The 16560-nt window shown below is 38.1% G+C and overlaps 1 protein-coding gene across 1 annotated transcript in view; it reads right to left on the reverse strand.

Annotated features, from left to right (window-relative positions):
- The window catches only part of ush2a (Usher syndrome 2A (autosomal recessive, mild)), a 233943-nt gene that overhangs the window by 136458 nt on the left and 80925 nt on the right, over positions 1–16560 (reverse strand). Inside the window, 4 exon segments of the mRNA XM_030720976.1 lie at positions 365–378; positions 381–494; positions 10002–10125; positions 11368–11474. Coding sequence (XP_030576836.1) covers positions 365–378; positions 381–494; positions 10002–10125; positions 11368–11474 — 359 coding nt within the window.

The raw sequence follows: 16560 nt of genomic DNA on the forward strand, positions 1-16560 counted from the left end.
TTCAAAGTTTTTCCCCTTTCCCTGCCTCCCTGACAGAAACCAATGAGGGGCTAGAGATCACATTTATTAGATGAGAGAGTGGGAGAGAAAATGGGAGAGACTTGGGGAGAGAGAGCAATACAGAAGAAAAGAAAAACACAGGTGAGTAAAGTCAGTAAGCATAAGGAGTAGAATCAAATGAAAAAAAAAAAAAGAATAGTAAACCAAAGTGCAATAAATGATAAATACAGCAGTACACAAAAAAATGTTAAAATGTACTGTAGAATGCAGAACTGTAACCAACAACACAATACCTGCAGATGTGCATGTTTAAATTGCACACAGATGCTTTTTTAAAAAATGAAAGAAAGAAAAAATTACCTACCTGTGGGTCAAACAAAAGTAGGGACGTCCGTTTTTCATCTGAACAGCCAAAAATTCTTCCTGATTCTCCGGAGAGAAGGTGCAGAGTAGCAGCCCATCTGGTGACCGAGTCTTGAAACTCAGCTCAACACCTGTTTCAAAGTAAGACAAGGAACACGATCGCTGAGATAGAAATTGAGTAAAAGAGAGAGACAGAGAGGAAATTTTTTTTTCTCCATTTTTTAAAGTTATACACTATCCCATTGTTAAAGCTAACCACACAAAGTTCAGGTGGCAAATAGCTGCTAATCAAATGCACTTTATTAACTGATCATCAGCAAGTGTGACCACCTCTATAAAAGCAGAAGTTTGGGCAATTTGCTGATCTGGAGCATCCAGGTGTGTATTAACACAATCTAAATAAACCACAAGACTTCTGAAACCAAAGTGGAGATGTTTGGCCCACATCTGTCACAAAGGCCCAGTCCAAAGTCCACACTTTGACCCAGCTGAAATGCTGTGCATGAATGAATGCCCACAAGCCTCCATGAACTGCAGTAATGCTGTGAAGAGTGGGCCAAAAATCCAAAAGACCAACAAAGTGATTAAGAAAACAAGTCATTGCTGCCAAAAGTGGTTCTACAAACTACTGAATCAGGAGGTGTCCTTAGCTTTTCATAGGACTGCATAGTCTCTTATGAAATCTCTCTTTTTCACAACTGTATAGATACACGTTTTCACCCAGACTTTCTGAAGTTTAATTTCCAAATTTGCTCAAAGACATGGTAAACTTAATAAACTGCAGGGATCATTTAAACCTCAGCGTGAGCTGTCATGCTTAAACTTTTTAAGCCTGGTATGTGTCTGCTTACAAGTAAAAAAAGAAAGAAGAACAATGATAAATGTACATTTCTATCAAAATCACTGTTTCCCAACAGCACTAAACTTCTAAGCTGACCTTATTTCCTCTGTAAGCCAGCCGTCTAGGATAATCTTACCACTAAGATCCTTCAGGGAAAACATGAAGACTAGTCTTAGTAGACACACCTGCTTCCACAGTTTTGGAAGCTTTCACTTGTGATCTCTTGCTTTTATCTCACAATACCAGAGCCTTCCTTTTGTGCTTCATAGGACAAAGTAGTTAACAGAATAGTCCTTAAAGTAGTCAAGGGCTAGCGTTTCCTTAAGAGAAAAAAAAAATGATAATACAATAAACATTGGTGGAAACATAAAATAAAATGGATAATTTTCTAAAACTGCTGGCCCATTCAGTTATCACCTCCAAAACTGCATATTAGTGGTAAGTGTTTTAGGAATAAGATTATGGGTTTCAGGACATTGCTTTCCTACATTTTCAAGTTACAGCACTAATCTGTGAGAAGGTTTTGTGGCTTATATCTTAAAGAAATACAAAAATGTTGAACTTGATTAAATTCTTCTAACTTTTTCAGCTAAGTCTCAATTACGTTATTCTCAAATGGAAAAGCCTAAAAAATCCCGACACACCACCTGGAATGACAGTGGATTTGGGATCTCACAAAACAAATTATAAGGAATATTCAGAATTTAATCCTTGCACTTTAGCAATGTGGGAAACTCGTGGGTTCTTAGATCAGAAGAGCCTCTAATACACACACACACACACACACCCACACACACACACACACACACACACACACACACACACACACACACACACACACACACACACACACACACAAAACATTCATCCAGCGTGCTGCCTTGTCATGTTACCATGGATCAGAGATTTGATCTTAATCCACTACTAGATCCACATAACCACACAGACCCAGCAGGTTTATGTGTGTGTCTATGAGTATGTGTGTTTCTCCAACTCTGTCTGTCTCAGTAGAGAACAGACACGTGGGAAGATCTGAGGAGTCCAAAGCAGTCAGTCCAGAGTTCATCAGAAGCAAGTGTTAGCAAAATAATTAGTGTGTGAATTCTCTTAACATAGAGAGAAGTCAAACACTTACATGGCAAACTCAAAATGAATACAGATCATCAAAACTCAGAGCTCAACCTTTTCTTGCTTTTTATAACTGGATCTATTGTTATGTTAGCTAATTGCAAGTGGCAAAAAAGAGTGACTTAAATCACATTTACATAGCTCAAACCATAAAAATAAATATACTACACATGGCTACAGAATTTGTACATTTTGTAAATGCTCATTCAGGTTATTTTCACACTACAAGCCTCAGTTTGGATTTTGCTCATGTCCAGATTTTTAGGGGTTGTTCACCTTATTTGTGACCTGGCCTGCATTTGCAAAGGACCAATAACAAAGGCAGCAGATCCAGCAAGCTGTTATGTAGAAGCAACCGTGGAGGCCACTGAGGTCAGTCTGTATGGTTCCATTTCTAAGTGGATATGGAGGTTTATGCAGATGTGGAGCCAGAGGGGATGGGATCACGATGTAAACAGTGTCCCTGAAACAAATTTCAGAACACTGAGGGCTACATCTGCCCTCACATCTCCACTCCACCAGCTCCACCAGTCGTAAAAGTCACTTAGCTTCCAATTTGATTATTTGGACTGAGATCACATTGGAAAACAATGTGAGCTGTATCTGGTTCAGGGCAATATTCTGTATGAAAGTGGCCCAAATCAGAAATGAAAATTTCAGATTCCATGTCTTGTATAATCTGAAGAAAACTGATAAAAATAGATAAAAACATAGGAGCAAAACTATCTTTGCTTTCAGTTTGAACATAGCCTTAGAAAGGAGAAAAAGTTCTCCTTTTGAGATGATCTGACCAACCCTTCAACAAGTTCAAGTAACAACTGGCAACATCTATAGCAACACTTGCATGGATGTAAAGGTGTATATTTTGGTGTAGGAAAAAAATATGTTTGCTTGGTCTCCTTTCTAATAAGTACTGATGGTGATGAGGACTTCAGAAATCAGAAATCAGAAATCAGAATCTTTATTGTCATTGTACACAGAAGTTGCACAACGAAATTTAAAATGCATTCCTTTTAGGTGCCTCAGACAATAAATAATAAAATAATAAAAATATGAGTGATAAAAATGATTACTAAAATACAGTGCACAATAGTAAACTAAGATGAATCTAGCCCCAATACACACACCAACGCACGCACACAGTCAGCACTACCACCCCACATCACTGTCCAAACCACACAGAGTTCAGTTCAATGATAGCCCTGGCATAAAAGCTGTTCCTCAGTCTGTTTGTTCTGGCCTTCATTGTCCTGAAACGTCTGCCTGATGGCAGTAGCTGAAACAAGGAGTGTCCAGGGTGTGAGGGGTCCTGGAGGATGTTCTGTGCCCTCCTCTGGCAGCGGGCATTGAACAGTTCCTGGAGGGAGGGCAGGGGACAGCCTATGATCTTTTGAGCCGTGTTGATGATTCGCTGGAGTGTTCTTCTAATAATATGGGTACCAGTTTCAATGTACACGCTTGTGACTAACGAAGTTTCCCTGGGCTGCCATTTTCATTCCCCAGGGTTAAAAGTTTCCTTGGAAAACTGCATGTAAAGCTTTAATGTGCAGCACTTTGGTCAATGTTGTTGTTTTAAATGCGCTATATAAATAAACTTGACTTGACTTGTGGAATAATGTGAAAATTGTCTCATTTTATGAGTCCACATATGCACTGATTACCAATTTTGCACAAACTTAATAGTTCACGATAATTATAAATTACTCTACATGGACGGAAACCCAGTAAAGGCTGTAGTACAACAAATATAAACAAAGGTGTTCTTCACTTTGGACTTGCATTCTGTACATCAAGTAGGCATGTGTCATTTACATTTGCGACCTTGCCAGCCACAGAGATGAGCCAAGTCATGGCAGATACCTGATATTTCATTACCCCTCTTTAATCTTCTCTCTGAATCCCTTCTTCCTCCTTTCTTCTGCTTTTAACCCCCCATGACCTTTTCATCCTCCTTTTCTCCTCACACTACCTCCTCTGCATATGTTCTTTATCGTTCCATCTTCAATATGTTTAACATTTTTCAGTCACAACTTTTCATGTATCCTGTGTCTGTCCCTCTATAAGTTCTCTAACGCTAAAGTGTTACACATGGGGGGAAAAACAAAACAAAACCCTGCAAACAATACAAATTTGTGTATTTTACACAAATTTATTGTATTTTACACACATTAAATTGCTGCGTACAAAAGTTTGGACACGCTTTTCCATTCATATGAATGGGTGAGTGTGTCTAAACTTTTGACTGGTACTGTATTTATTGCACATATACACCCACTCAACCAGTCCTTTGGACAGGAGACAGACACAAGGGCCCAACACACGTTCATACTATGTGATGGTGGAGAAGCAAAGTAACAAATGGGTCTAAAAACGCAGTAAATGTTGTTGAATGAAAGATCTCCATGCAGTGAAACTGTCATTCTTCTGCTTTAGGTACTGTTAATGAATAAATCATCAATAAATTCCTGAAGAGGTACAAAGGAGGAAAGTTGGAAGGACAATAATTGGTGTATGCAGATGATTTACATTGTGTTTGTGTGAATCTGCATCTTTGTGACAAAGTGTTATCCAAGCGTGCTCGAATGTACAGCATCTGTGACACTGCTCGTGCTCAGCAGTACTTCCTTCAGATTTCCCCACAGGACTTGTGCTACTTCACACTGACAACCACTTTGGAGCCATCAACAGGCAAACCTGAGCTCACACTATGACAGGTGTTTCACTCACTCACACACACACACACACACACACACACACACACACACACACACACACACACACACACATAGACAAAGTGATATATGTACACATCAACATTTTTACTGCTATTGAAAACAACAAAATACTTCAGTAAGCAGTTGAGAATGCATACTAACATGACACACAAACACACATGGTCAAACACATGCTTGGACTACTTTTTCAGACAACCACTTCAGTTAATGAAATGTTAATTTGACTTATATACTCTGCGATGAGTTACTTAATATCGCTAATGGTTTTTCCAAAAGTATTATTTTACCTTTTCAAAATGATGAAGCAAAAAACGAATTAATAAAATAAACCTCTGAACATTTTCCCTTGCTATATTTTGTGTTACCTTGCAGTATTTTTGCATTCTTCCTGAGCTGCACGAACATGTAATGTGTTGGTTCAGTCCTGTTATCTAACATACTTCCAGTTATCCTAAACTGGTTTGCAGGTATTACAGAAAGGGGATGTTGGTTATGAAGCATTTTTTGCTCAAAGCTCCTTTCCGGAGAGTGGGGGGAGAAATCCCCTCTCTAGACGTCTTTTCCAGCTGAAAAAAATACAGCATTTGAAAAGTTCTCCCTGTGGTGTGCTCAGTGTGCTACTGACTATAAATTCCCTTTTCACTGGAAGCATAAAAATTCCAATTTATTAAACCAGAGAAAGGTGTAGGACCTTACTAGTGGACCATAAAGGCAGTATGTTCATTCCACTTTGCAATGCAAAAATGACAGCGGATATCCCAACAATATGGTTTGTCTTTGTGACCTAGTAAAGAGACTCATAAAGTTTGTCGAAAGGAGGAAGTATAGTACAGTCTAATAAGGCTGGTCTACCTTCTTCTAGAACCAGAACCTGGTGAATATAAGAAATAAAGTTTTTTGTCGTGAATAAACATAACCATATTTTTCAGAAGTGAAATAACACCTGTAAGAAACGTTTTATGAACTACAAGCACGTAAAACCAACCCCATTTACACCATCAACCTGATGTTAAGTGAGAGAACTAAAGTATAATTTTTAAACTGAGTTTTAAAACAATTAAAAATCAAGGAGCACTTCAAATATAGTTCATTAATAATTCTAAACAGTGTACTGCATTGTGCGTTGTAAGCAAAAAATAACATTTACGTTATATTCCACAGTATGTAACATTAACAAGTAGTTATACTGAGCCATTTACAGTTTTAAGTAGTATTATTTATTAGGCAGTATTGTTTCATGTGCATTGTTTCTCCTCTCTGTCTCAGTAAACAGTGGAGGTTGTGTGTAATCATCTACACAACATAACCTGAATAACTCCAGTCATGTTAGCTCTCTGCTGGCATTAATCAGAGCCTGGCGTATTAATGAGAGCGCGGCAGCTAGCTAATTACACCCATAGATTCTGCAGCAGCCCATTAAATATACAAATGACAGAATTAAAGAGCCCAGCCTCTTCTGATTAATCTTTAAATGGGGAAAAACTAATGATGTCTGTGCAAACTTTCCCTTCACACATTTCTCCCCCTCTCCTCTCAACGTCAGTGCCTGGCAATCAATCATATTAATTAGGGAAAAATAATTTGTATCATTTAACATTTCCCTCTTTCCTGCTTAGTTGTTGCAGCAACAGCTACTGCAGCAATGCACTGCTTTAGATGTATCTGGATATTATCCAAGTCTGTTTGTTCCTGAATTAATGTTTTTCCTTCTTTTTCTTTTTTTTTTTACTAAAATCTTTGTGTGATGTTTCATCTCTCTTCATTTAATGTGGGTTAAAAAAAATGCATCTGGATTAGCAAAAATATAAGCAGGACATCATCTGCATTTCAAACAGCTCATTTCAGGCCCAGTGAAGAATTACCAGTGTGACGAGAAAGGACTGTATAATCTATTTTGACCCATTTCAATTTAAATACATTATTTTATAAATAATAACATATGCCTGTCTTAACTGAGATGCAGTGTCCTGAATACAAATATAAACGTGGATAGCAGAAAGTCAGGAGAGTTGTCGATACAGAAACATAATAAATAAGATGAATGAACTAACATGGATTTCTTGAAACAAGCACTTAAGAGGTTATTCATATTGCAGCATGGTTGCATATAGTTATAATCTTGTTTTATCTAAAGTAAGAGTCAGTGTGGTAAATACCTACCTGACCTAAAGTACCCTTACTAAGCATTAAGAAGCATCTTTAAACACAAGTGACCAGACTTCATTTATGGAAAATTGCACTCATATCACAGTAATTGCACGTGGAAACTACCTATTTGGCAAAAAGAAAATTATTTTAGTAAAGTGGCCATAAAGTAACAGGTGAAAGGGCAAATATCACATCATTTTACATGATAGATAATCTTAACCTTGACTAACATTTAACATGTAGAATACTGATCCTGTTCAGTGATGTCCCCTTAATTTACATGTTTAATATATAGAAAGCATGAAGAAAGAACCTCAACAAATTATTAATATTCCTAAGAAGATGCATGCACATTGACAAAGAAAAATGATTATTTGCTGATTCATACGAAGGCTCATCATGATCTTTTTAGGCATCAACGCTGCTAGGCAAAAAAACAAAAACAAAAGCCTTTAGACTTAAATGACCTCATTTCCAAGCAACTTCTTACAAAAAAATTTTGTGATGTGTCCTAAATGATGCATGTCTACTAATGTCTACTTGAACAAATAAATAGTATGCAAGCATTCAGCTTACAGAAAAATTTCTCATTTGTCATTGCCTGAGTTACAAGGTTTCCACAAGACGTCAACAATTGACGAGTCTCTCCTCTGTGATCAATTGACTCTCGAGGGGGCATTACACTGTATTACATTCATAATCTAATTTGGCTTTGATTTGTTCGCTGTTCCGTGCGCTTCGATGGGAATAATTGTCTGTAGATGATGCTATTAGTATTGATGGTTGTAAAAGGGCGATGGTTTGAGGACTGCCGACACATTGATGGTCCAGAATAGATCCGGTCTGAAAGTGATTGTCTGATCCATTACCCTTTATGAAGGAGGAGAGTGGAGGAGATGAGAAGCACCCCTCAATAGCAAAAAATCATCATCTATTTGCTGGCAGCATTCAGAGAGATCTATTTACCTTTGTACTGGACAAGCAAGGATGAGATAAAAAAATAAGAATAAAAATTTGGAATTCATTGGTTTGGGAAAAAAACACAGGACTCAATGAGCAAAGATTAAGAACCAAGAACCCAGAACCAAGAAAACAATACGAGAGAGATTTCTTAAGGTGTTAGGTTGGTTGGGTTTTTCTGACCGCACACTCCCTCACCATTTTAAAGAGAGTTCAATTACTTTTCATGAAGCTCATTGATGGAAATAATAAACTATTTTGGGATTAATATTACACATCAGTTGTTTGTAAGAATAAAAAAGTGTACAAAATTACATTTTATGGAAGTAAATGAAAGTAGCAGAAGTCAAGCAGGAGATCAGAGACATAAATACAACAAAAAATAAATCTTATCTGAATTGTGACACAATAAATATGTTATGACTAATGCCAAACTACTCACGTCCTATAAGTATAAAAAGAAGAGGCGATTACAAAATCATTAAAAAAAAACTTTAGAATATTTGAGTTTTCACAAATGTGCACACTCTATAAACAACCTTCTCAATGTAGTGCAAACAAACATAAATAGAAAGTAACTGCTGTGTGAAACGTGAATTTCATATTAAATGATCAACAAGCTCTACAATCCTAATAATCAAGTTGATAATTGTTGTTTAACCCTCTAACACCGGGCGATCACTGCTGAAGCGCCCGTTACGTGCCCTTACTTGCCGTGAACAGCTGGTCAACACGGCGCCTATCACCGCCGAGACATCAGATCAAAAGTACTTTGAATTACCATAATTACACAACTATTTGGCCTATCGGAAAAATTCAAATGGTTCCTAAAAGCTGAGAAATTGTACTTCGCATCCAACATAGGGTTATTACAGTAGTTTCTGCCAGAAGTCCACGAACGGCAGCACTTTTGAAGTACGTTCTGTTGCCGGTGACAGGTTCAGTATTAAAGGGTTAAGAAATAATTACTAGTTATTTACTACTAGTTGTAGTTGAGATGAAAATAACACCAGCCTGATCTAGGAGTGTTTAATATGCTATGTCATGCATAACAAAGGCCATCAAATCTTACACTCTGATTCTGTGGCCTAATAACATATTTTCTGTACTGTAAGCTACAGAAAATATGTTCTATTTTAACATGAACATGCCCAATTTAAGAATAGCAAACATACTTGCGTATTTTAGATAGAGAAAAATTAAGTGATCAACACACAGTGCCTTGTTAGCTTAAATGACATTTAATTACAGACAGAATTAGAATTATGCTTGAAAACTTGTCGCCAAGTCAGAAATTTGTCACTAATTTAGGAAAAATATTTTGCTCTTTGGAATTATTTTTAAAATTTTTTTCATCACACAGTATTAAATATCTTGGAAAGGTATTCCTTTAACACTGAAAGACATTACTGGCGATAAAAGGTTTGTGTGGGACAGTGAAGTAATCTCAAGTGGCATCAAAGAGCTTTGCTTCCTCAAATCCCACTGATTAGTATCAGCAGTCATTAATTATGAGCGTCAGACTGGGTGATGTTCTCAGATGAAGCAGAACATGTTTGGCTGTGCAGCTCAACCCTCTAATGATGCTGGTAAACAGAAAGATAATTGTCCTTTAAGATGACTGGGGAAGTCATTCTAAAGGAATGTCACTCGAAGACTGAGAAGAAGAGACCACAGTGCAGACAGTAAACATTAAAAACACAAGCATGTATGCATGCATGCTGATGCATACTCACATACACACTACACATAAATGCAGACAGACATACCGCCTATTTACTGACAAACACACAGACATCTGCACTCACCTAGATATCATTTCTTACCTGTAAAATCGGTGTTGCTGGGAAGGATGTCACTGGGGAACTGATAATAACCATTTCCTGGGAATCTCGTTCCTCTGACAACTGGATCTTGTGGGTCAGAGAGAGAGACATCTGACCTCTCCACCTAAAAAAAAACGTAAAATAGGTTAATGTATGAATATCATATTGGTATCTAGTACAGCAGTAGCAGTCAAATTAAAACTGTAGTCATGAATTGTAATTAATTAGTATAAAATCACATGCTGAAATTCTCTGAAAAAAAATGCTTGTGGAGAGAAAATTTGTTTCAGTTGACCATGTGTATATCAAATGTCAGAGCACATAGGTTCCCACGTGCTTGGACTCTCAACATTGCACAGATCCTCTTTCTCACTGCCTCCTATGAGAGTCTCAATGTACTTTATCTCTCTGTTTTAGATTTATCCTGTGTGCTAGAAAACGAATAGCAGAACGCTCCCTCATGATTTCTGTGTAGACACAGTGTGATGATGACACACACACACGGTTTATTTCTCATTTCCAGCATGAAAAGAAAGTAATGCAGGCTGTGCCTGTGAAAAAGCACAGAATCTTGACGAACATTGTTCAAGTACAGAAAGATTTGGGCTATCATAAATGGATGGACCACAGCCATCCATGATAGCACCAAGAAGCTGAGTGAAAAGGTAGCGATAGCATGTAAGCAGCAGCAGATATACAATGTTTACCTTTTTTGTGTATTAATGCTCAAACTAAACAATACACAGCTGACGCGGAAGGGAATGGTACTGATTTTGAACACATTCAGTAATAAAAAAAACAAACCAAAGAAAAAACAAACAAACTGGAACAAATTAGAATTTTGACCCAATGATAGAGTGATAAAAGTTGGACAATTGCCAAAGAGATCACAGTTAATCCTGACACGCCCTGAATGCATGTAGCATATTTCATCCAACAGATGTTGGAACATTTTGATAAAAAACCACAACAGTCACATTATTTATAAACCATGCACCAAATGTGCCACTAAGTACATTTTGACATATTTCAAAGAGTTTAAAACACTGACATGCTGGTTAGCTCTACCTCTAGCCTCTGAGCACCACACCAACAAGGATCAGTACCCCCTTTTCATCTGAATGAATGCCATATCTACAGTCATGCTTTTAGCTGGTCTAGGCAAGGTAAGAGATGAAAACAGTTATTTGTTATTGTGGATTTATGCACACCAGCAAACAGACACACACACACACACACACACACACACACACACACACACACACACACACACACACACACACACACACACACACACACACACACACACAAAATCCTAATTATGCCAGTTGGCATATCAAAACTGTGCGCAGGGCAGTACTCTTACCTGATATAGTGGGTATGGTCCATTAAGTTGGGCTGGGGGGTCCCAGTCTATCTGAATGGTAGTTTCATTTATTGTATATAATCGAGGTGAAGACAGTCCTGATGGTGCTGAGAAGAGGAAGGCAAAGAAAAACAAAAAAAGTGAATATCAAATTAAGAAATATATGTATTGATATAGAATTTCCATTGCTCAACAGTCCATGGCATCTTCTGTCAAATTTTTTATTTTGTAATTTATCAAATATGCTCAGTGGGTGACATGTCTGAACTGAAGGCAGGCCATTTCAGCAGCAAGGCTCTTTAACTTCAGAGCTACGCTGTTGTATTACATCTGCAAAAATATCTATGTGAAAAATCTATCTGCCACAGATAACTTACCTAAATCATCCAAACACATCAATACATTTTGTGTGAAAGTGACTGCATTTTTCCCAATTAAAACTTTATTTCTTTCAGGCTGGACAAAAGTCCCATTTTCATTTAATAGAAGATCAATTTAATTTCTTTTGTTCACTCAAGATGTTAAATTAAATGTCTCTTTGAAACACACTGTTAGGTACCGCAGCTGCAGTTTCAACAGATATCATAAATAAATCTACCAGAGACTAGCTGATATAGGGACGACAGATTTATAGGAATGGAGGAAAAAGCATGGGAAGTGATGGAGTGGTGTAGAGATGGGAAAAGATGTGTGTGTGTGTGTGTGTGCATTAAGTGTCATTCCACGGTAGTGTTTCTGTGTATGTGTGTGTATGTGTTTCAGTAATTGTCTAAATGGTTCGTGGTAGGAGTAAATTAGCTCTCAGTGACACCCATGCGGACCATCTTTAGTGTGAGTTCTAACAGAGCTCTTAAAAGCAAAGTGGACAGCTTGTTTGGCGCCTCATCTTGGCACATCAAACCATAAATTACTGCCAATCGATAGCTTACCAGTCTATTGATATTGAGCTAGGATGACATTTAGAACACTGTCAGTGCCACACACATATCACATGGACCTTGCTTTAAACTGTGGTGTGTTGTTTTTCTTTTTATATATGCCATGGTGGAAAATAAATTATCCCTTTTGATACGGTGTGGGTGGGAAGAGTGATGCAGTGGTTAACATACAAGAAGGTTCTGGGTTTGAAGCTGCCTGCCAGCTGGGGCCTTTCTGTGTGGTGTTTGCATGTTCTCCCTGTGGCTGTGGTACTGTACTTCCTCCCACAATCAAAAGGTATGCTTGTTAGTTTAATTGATGGTTCAAAATTGTCTGTAGTTGTGAACTGAGTGTGAATGATTGGTCGTCTCTCTGTGCTAGTCCTGTGATAGAGTGTCCAGATAGAGTGCCCCGCTTTTTGCCCAATGAAAGTTCAAGTCCCTTGTGATCCAGAATTGGATAAGAAGTTAAGAAAACAGATGGATAGATAGTATTATGGGAAATAAAGCACAATGTGACTGATCTAAAATTACAGTAGAGACACAAAACCACTCTTTATTTGCTTGATTATGAGTGAAACTCAGAGGCACTCTACTGGAATTAAGGTCGATCAAACTGGAATGGTCTCAGTAAAAATTGGTGACATCTACAAGACTGCGATGCTGCTGAGGGTATCACTTATCTATGATGGCACAGCACATGGTTGGTTGTAAGGCTGCACAATTGATCGAATTTTAATCTCACGATTTTGGGTCCCCACAACTAAATGAACATGATCGAGCAATATTGAAAATGCGTGCTCTCCCAATAGAACACAAAGCAAATCCAAATCAAGCGCTCCCTAAATCACAAGCCTGCATGTGCCAATCACAGCTGAGATGTCCATAAAAGTGAGCCTGGACAGCACATATGTATATGTAATTGTAGAGGGATACACAGCTGTCAAGTACTACAAGATTTATTCGCATCTATCATGCAGATACAATATATTTATATTGCAGCTGTATAAGTAATTATATTTAACTTCTAGGAGATGCACTTACACCAGGTGAATAAACACTGAATTTAAAAACCTTATTTAATTAAAGACGTTTTAACTGGAAAGTAGCTCAGTGTAAAAGTGAAAGCCTTGCTGATTTAGTTTTGTGTTAAGTTTTGGTACAGTTTTTTGTTTATATTTTTTTTCCCAAAGAGCTGCGCTGAATGTAGGTGAATAAGAAGGACCAATTTTATTTTAATGCCAAGATTTGTCCATTAGCAACAATGTAGCACAACCTGGATGTGAAAGCAGGGTCATGTTTACATAGAAGTGCAATAAAAACATCAATAACAAAAATTACTGCAGATTTGTTGGCTGAACATCCATGATGCTCCTATTCTGTGACATCCCAAAGGTGTTCTGTTGGATTGAGATCTGGTGAACTCATTGTCATGTTTATGAAACCAATTTGAGATGACTTGGGCTTTGTGACATGGTGTGGTATCTTGGTGGAGGCATCCATCTGAAGATGGCTACCCTGTTGTCATAAAGGGATAGACATGGTCAGCAACAATACTCAGGCTGTCATATTTAAACGATGCTCAATTGATACAGAGGGGCCAAAAGCGTGCCAAGAAATATCCTCCACACCATTTTACCACTAGCAGACTGAACCAATGATACAAGGTAGGGTGGATCCATGCTCACATTTAGATCAGGCAATGTTTGTCCAGTCTTGTTGTCCAATTTTGGTGAGCCCATGTGAACTGAATAGAGTCAGTGTCCTGTCAGTTTCCAGGAATGTGGTCTTCTGCTGCTATAGCCCATCTGCTTTAAGGTTAAATGTGTTGTGTGTTCAGAGATGCTCTTCTGCTTACCTTGATTGTAATGAGTGGTTATTTATGTTACTGTTTCCTTCCTCTCAACTTGAAGCAGTCTAGCCATTCTGCTCTGACCTCTGGCATCAGCAAGGCATTTTTGCCCAGAGAACTGCCGCACACTGGATATTTTCTGTTTTTCGGACCTCTCGCTGTAAACCCTAGATCAGCAGTTTCTGAAGTACTCAGAGCAGCCCATCTGACACCAACAACCAGACCATGTTCAAAGCCACTTAAATCACCTTTAAAACATCTTTTTATAGGCAAATAGACATGGTCATATTGAGCATGTGTATATGCCTAAATGCACTTATTCAATTAAAAATTAAAAAATTCTCTAAACAAGATTTTAACATTAATAAAGCATCAAACAATTATGTCCTCTGTAATGATACAGTGGAGTAATGGCACCCTTAACATATCCGTGTCCTTTCCTTTGAAACTGTTCACACTCCCCACATTTATACAGGGACAAGAGAAAAAGTCAAATCAAGATGCCAGAGTGCAGTCTGTAGCTTTAAGTCTGTATTTTAATTATGCAATTTAACTCATTTATGTGCAGCAATTCCAATTTAGCTTAGTGTGAATCTCTAGCGCAATCTTGCTGCTCGGCACACACACGCGTACACACAACACACAAGGCAAAATAATGTGGAAAGAAAAAAACACAAGAATCATGGTTGTTGTATCTTCTAAAATTCTGAATTGATTCATACATGAAAAAAAAAAATCATGTTTGGGGGGTAACACTGATTAATATTACATGGTCCTGGAAGTAGATTTTATGTAGTCTGTTTGGTTTTCAAAGACCTGTGCAAGTAAAACATTTTGGAAAATGATAACTTTCCCAGGCTCTATCATGCAGCAGAAGATGTTCAACAACTTCTGTTCTTTAAACACACAAATATTAGTGCTTTTAACTTACATAGAGTAAATAACTTCATATTTAAATATTAAAGCTGCATACTCCCACACAACTCTCTCTGAATTGTTCTGTTTTTCAGACAATCAGTTAGTTTAACTGCCAAACAGCAAACCTTTGCTTCTTGTTGACCTGATGAACACTAAGGAGTCGTAACTGAGAAAGCAGAGACTTTGTTGTACACAGCTGATGATTCTTAGTATTCGTCTCTGCAGCCAAAATACTAGAAAATACTTAACTGGGATGAGTAGTGATCCAGGCTTTGCGGAAAGTCATTTTTTAAATTTGTTTTTTATTTTAATGTCTGACATTTTTTTTAATATATGAAAATAGTACAAGGAAAATAATATTACTAACCAGAAATCTAATTTAACTTGTGTTACAAAACCATTATTAAAATTCTATATACTGCTAATAGTGAAATTCATGTTTTGTTGTTTTCTTCTTTCAGCCGGTCCCTTTAGGGATTGCTAGAGTAGAATATCTGCCCCATCTCACCCTATCCCTAGTAGCCTCCTCTGTCACACCAAACCTCTGCATGTCCCCCTTCACTACATCCATTCTCTGTACATATCCAAACCATCTCAACCCTGCCTCTCTAAGTTTGTCTCCAAACTGCTCAATGTGAGCCATCCCTCTAACATACTAATTTCTAATCTTGTCCATCCTGGTCTCACTCCCAATGAAAATCTTAACATCTTCAACTCTGCCACCTCCAGCTCTGCTTCCTGTCTTTTTGTTAGTGTTACTATCTCCAAACCATACATCATAGCAAGTCTCACTATGATCTTATGAACCTTCCCTTTCACTCTTGCTGGTCTCCTGTCACAAATCACACCTGAAACTCGTCTCCACTCACTCTACCCTGTCTGCACTTCTTCACCTCTCTTGAACACTATCCGTTGCTTTGGATGGTTGACCCTAAATATTTAAAGTCATCCACCCTCACTAACTCTGCTCCTGCATCTTCACAATTATGCTCATTCTCATTCACACACGTTCTGTCATGCTTCTATTGATTTTCATTCCTCTTCTCTCCAGAGCATACCTCCACCTCTCCAGGCTCTCTTTCACCTTCTCCTTGCTCTCACTACAGATCACAATGCCATCGGCAAACATCACACTCCACGGAGACTCCTGCCTGACCTCATCTGTCAACCTGTCCATCACCACTGCGAATCAGAAGGGACTCAGAGCCAATCCCTGATGTAGTCCCACCCCAACCTTGAACCCATCTGTCCCTGCTACTGCACACCTCACCACTGTTCTCATACATGTCCTGCACCATCCACACATACTTCTCTGCCACTCGACTTCCTCAAAGCAAACATCACATCTGTAGTTCCCTTTCTTGGCAAGAAGCAATACTGCTGCTCGCTGATCATCAGCTTGAACAACGCTTTCCCATAGCTTTAGGGTATGACTCATTAGCTTTATCCCCCTGTACTTACTACAAATGTGCACATCTTGTTCTTGAAAATCTGTACCAGTACTAT

This window comes from Archocentrus centrarchus, chromosome 3 (genome assembly GCF_007364275.1).
Source record: "Archocentrus centrarchus isolate MPI-CPG fArcCen1 chromosome 3, fArcCen1, whole genome shotgun sequence".
NCBI classification, from domain to species: Eukaryota; Metazoa; Chordata; class Actinopteri; order Cichliformes; family Cichlidae; genus Archocentrus; species Archocentrus centrarchus.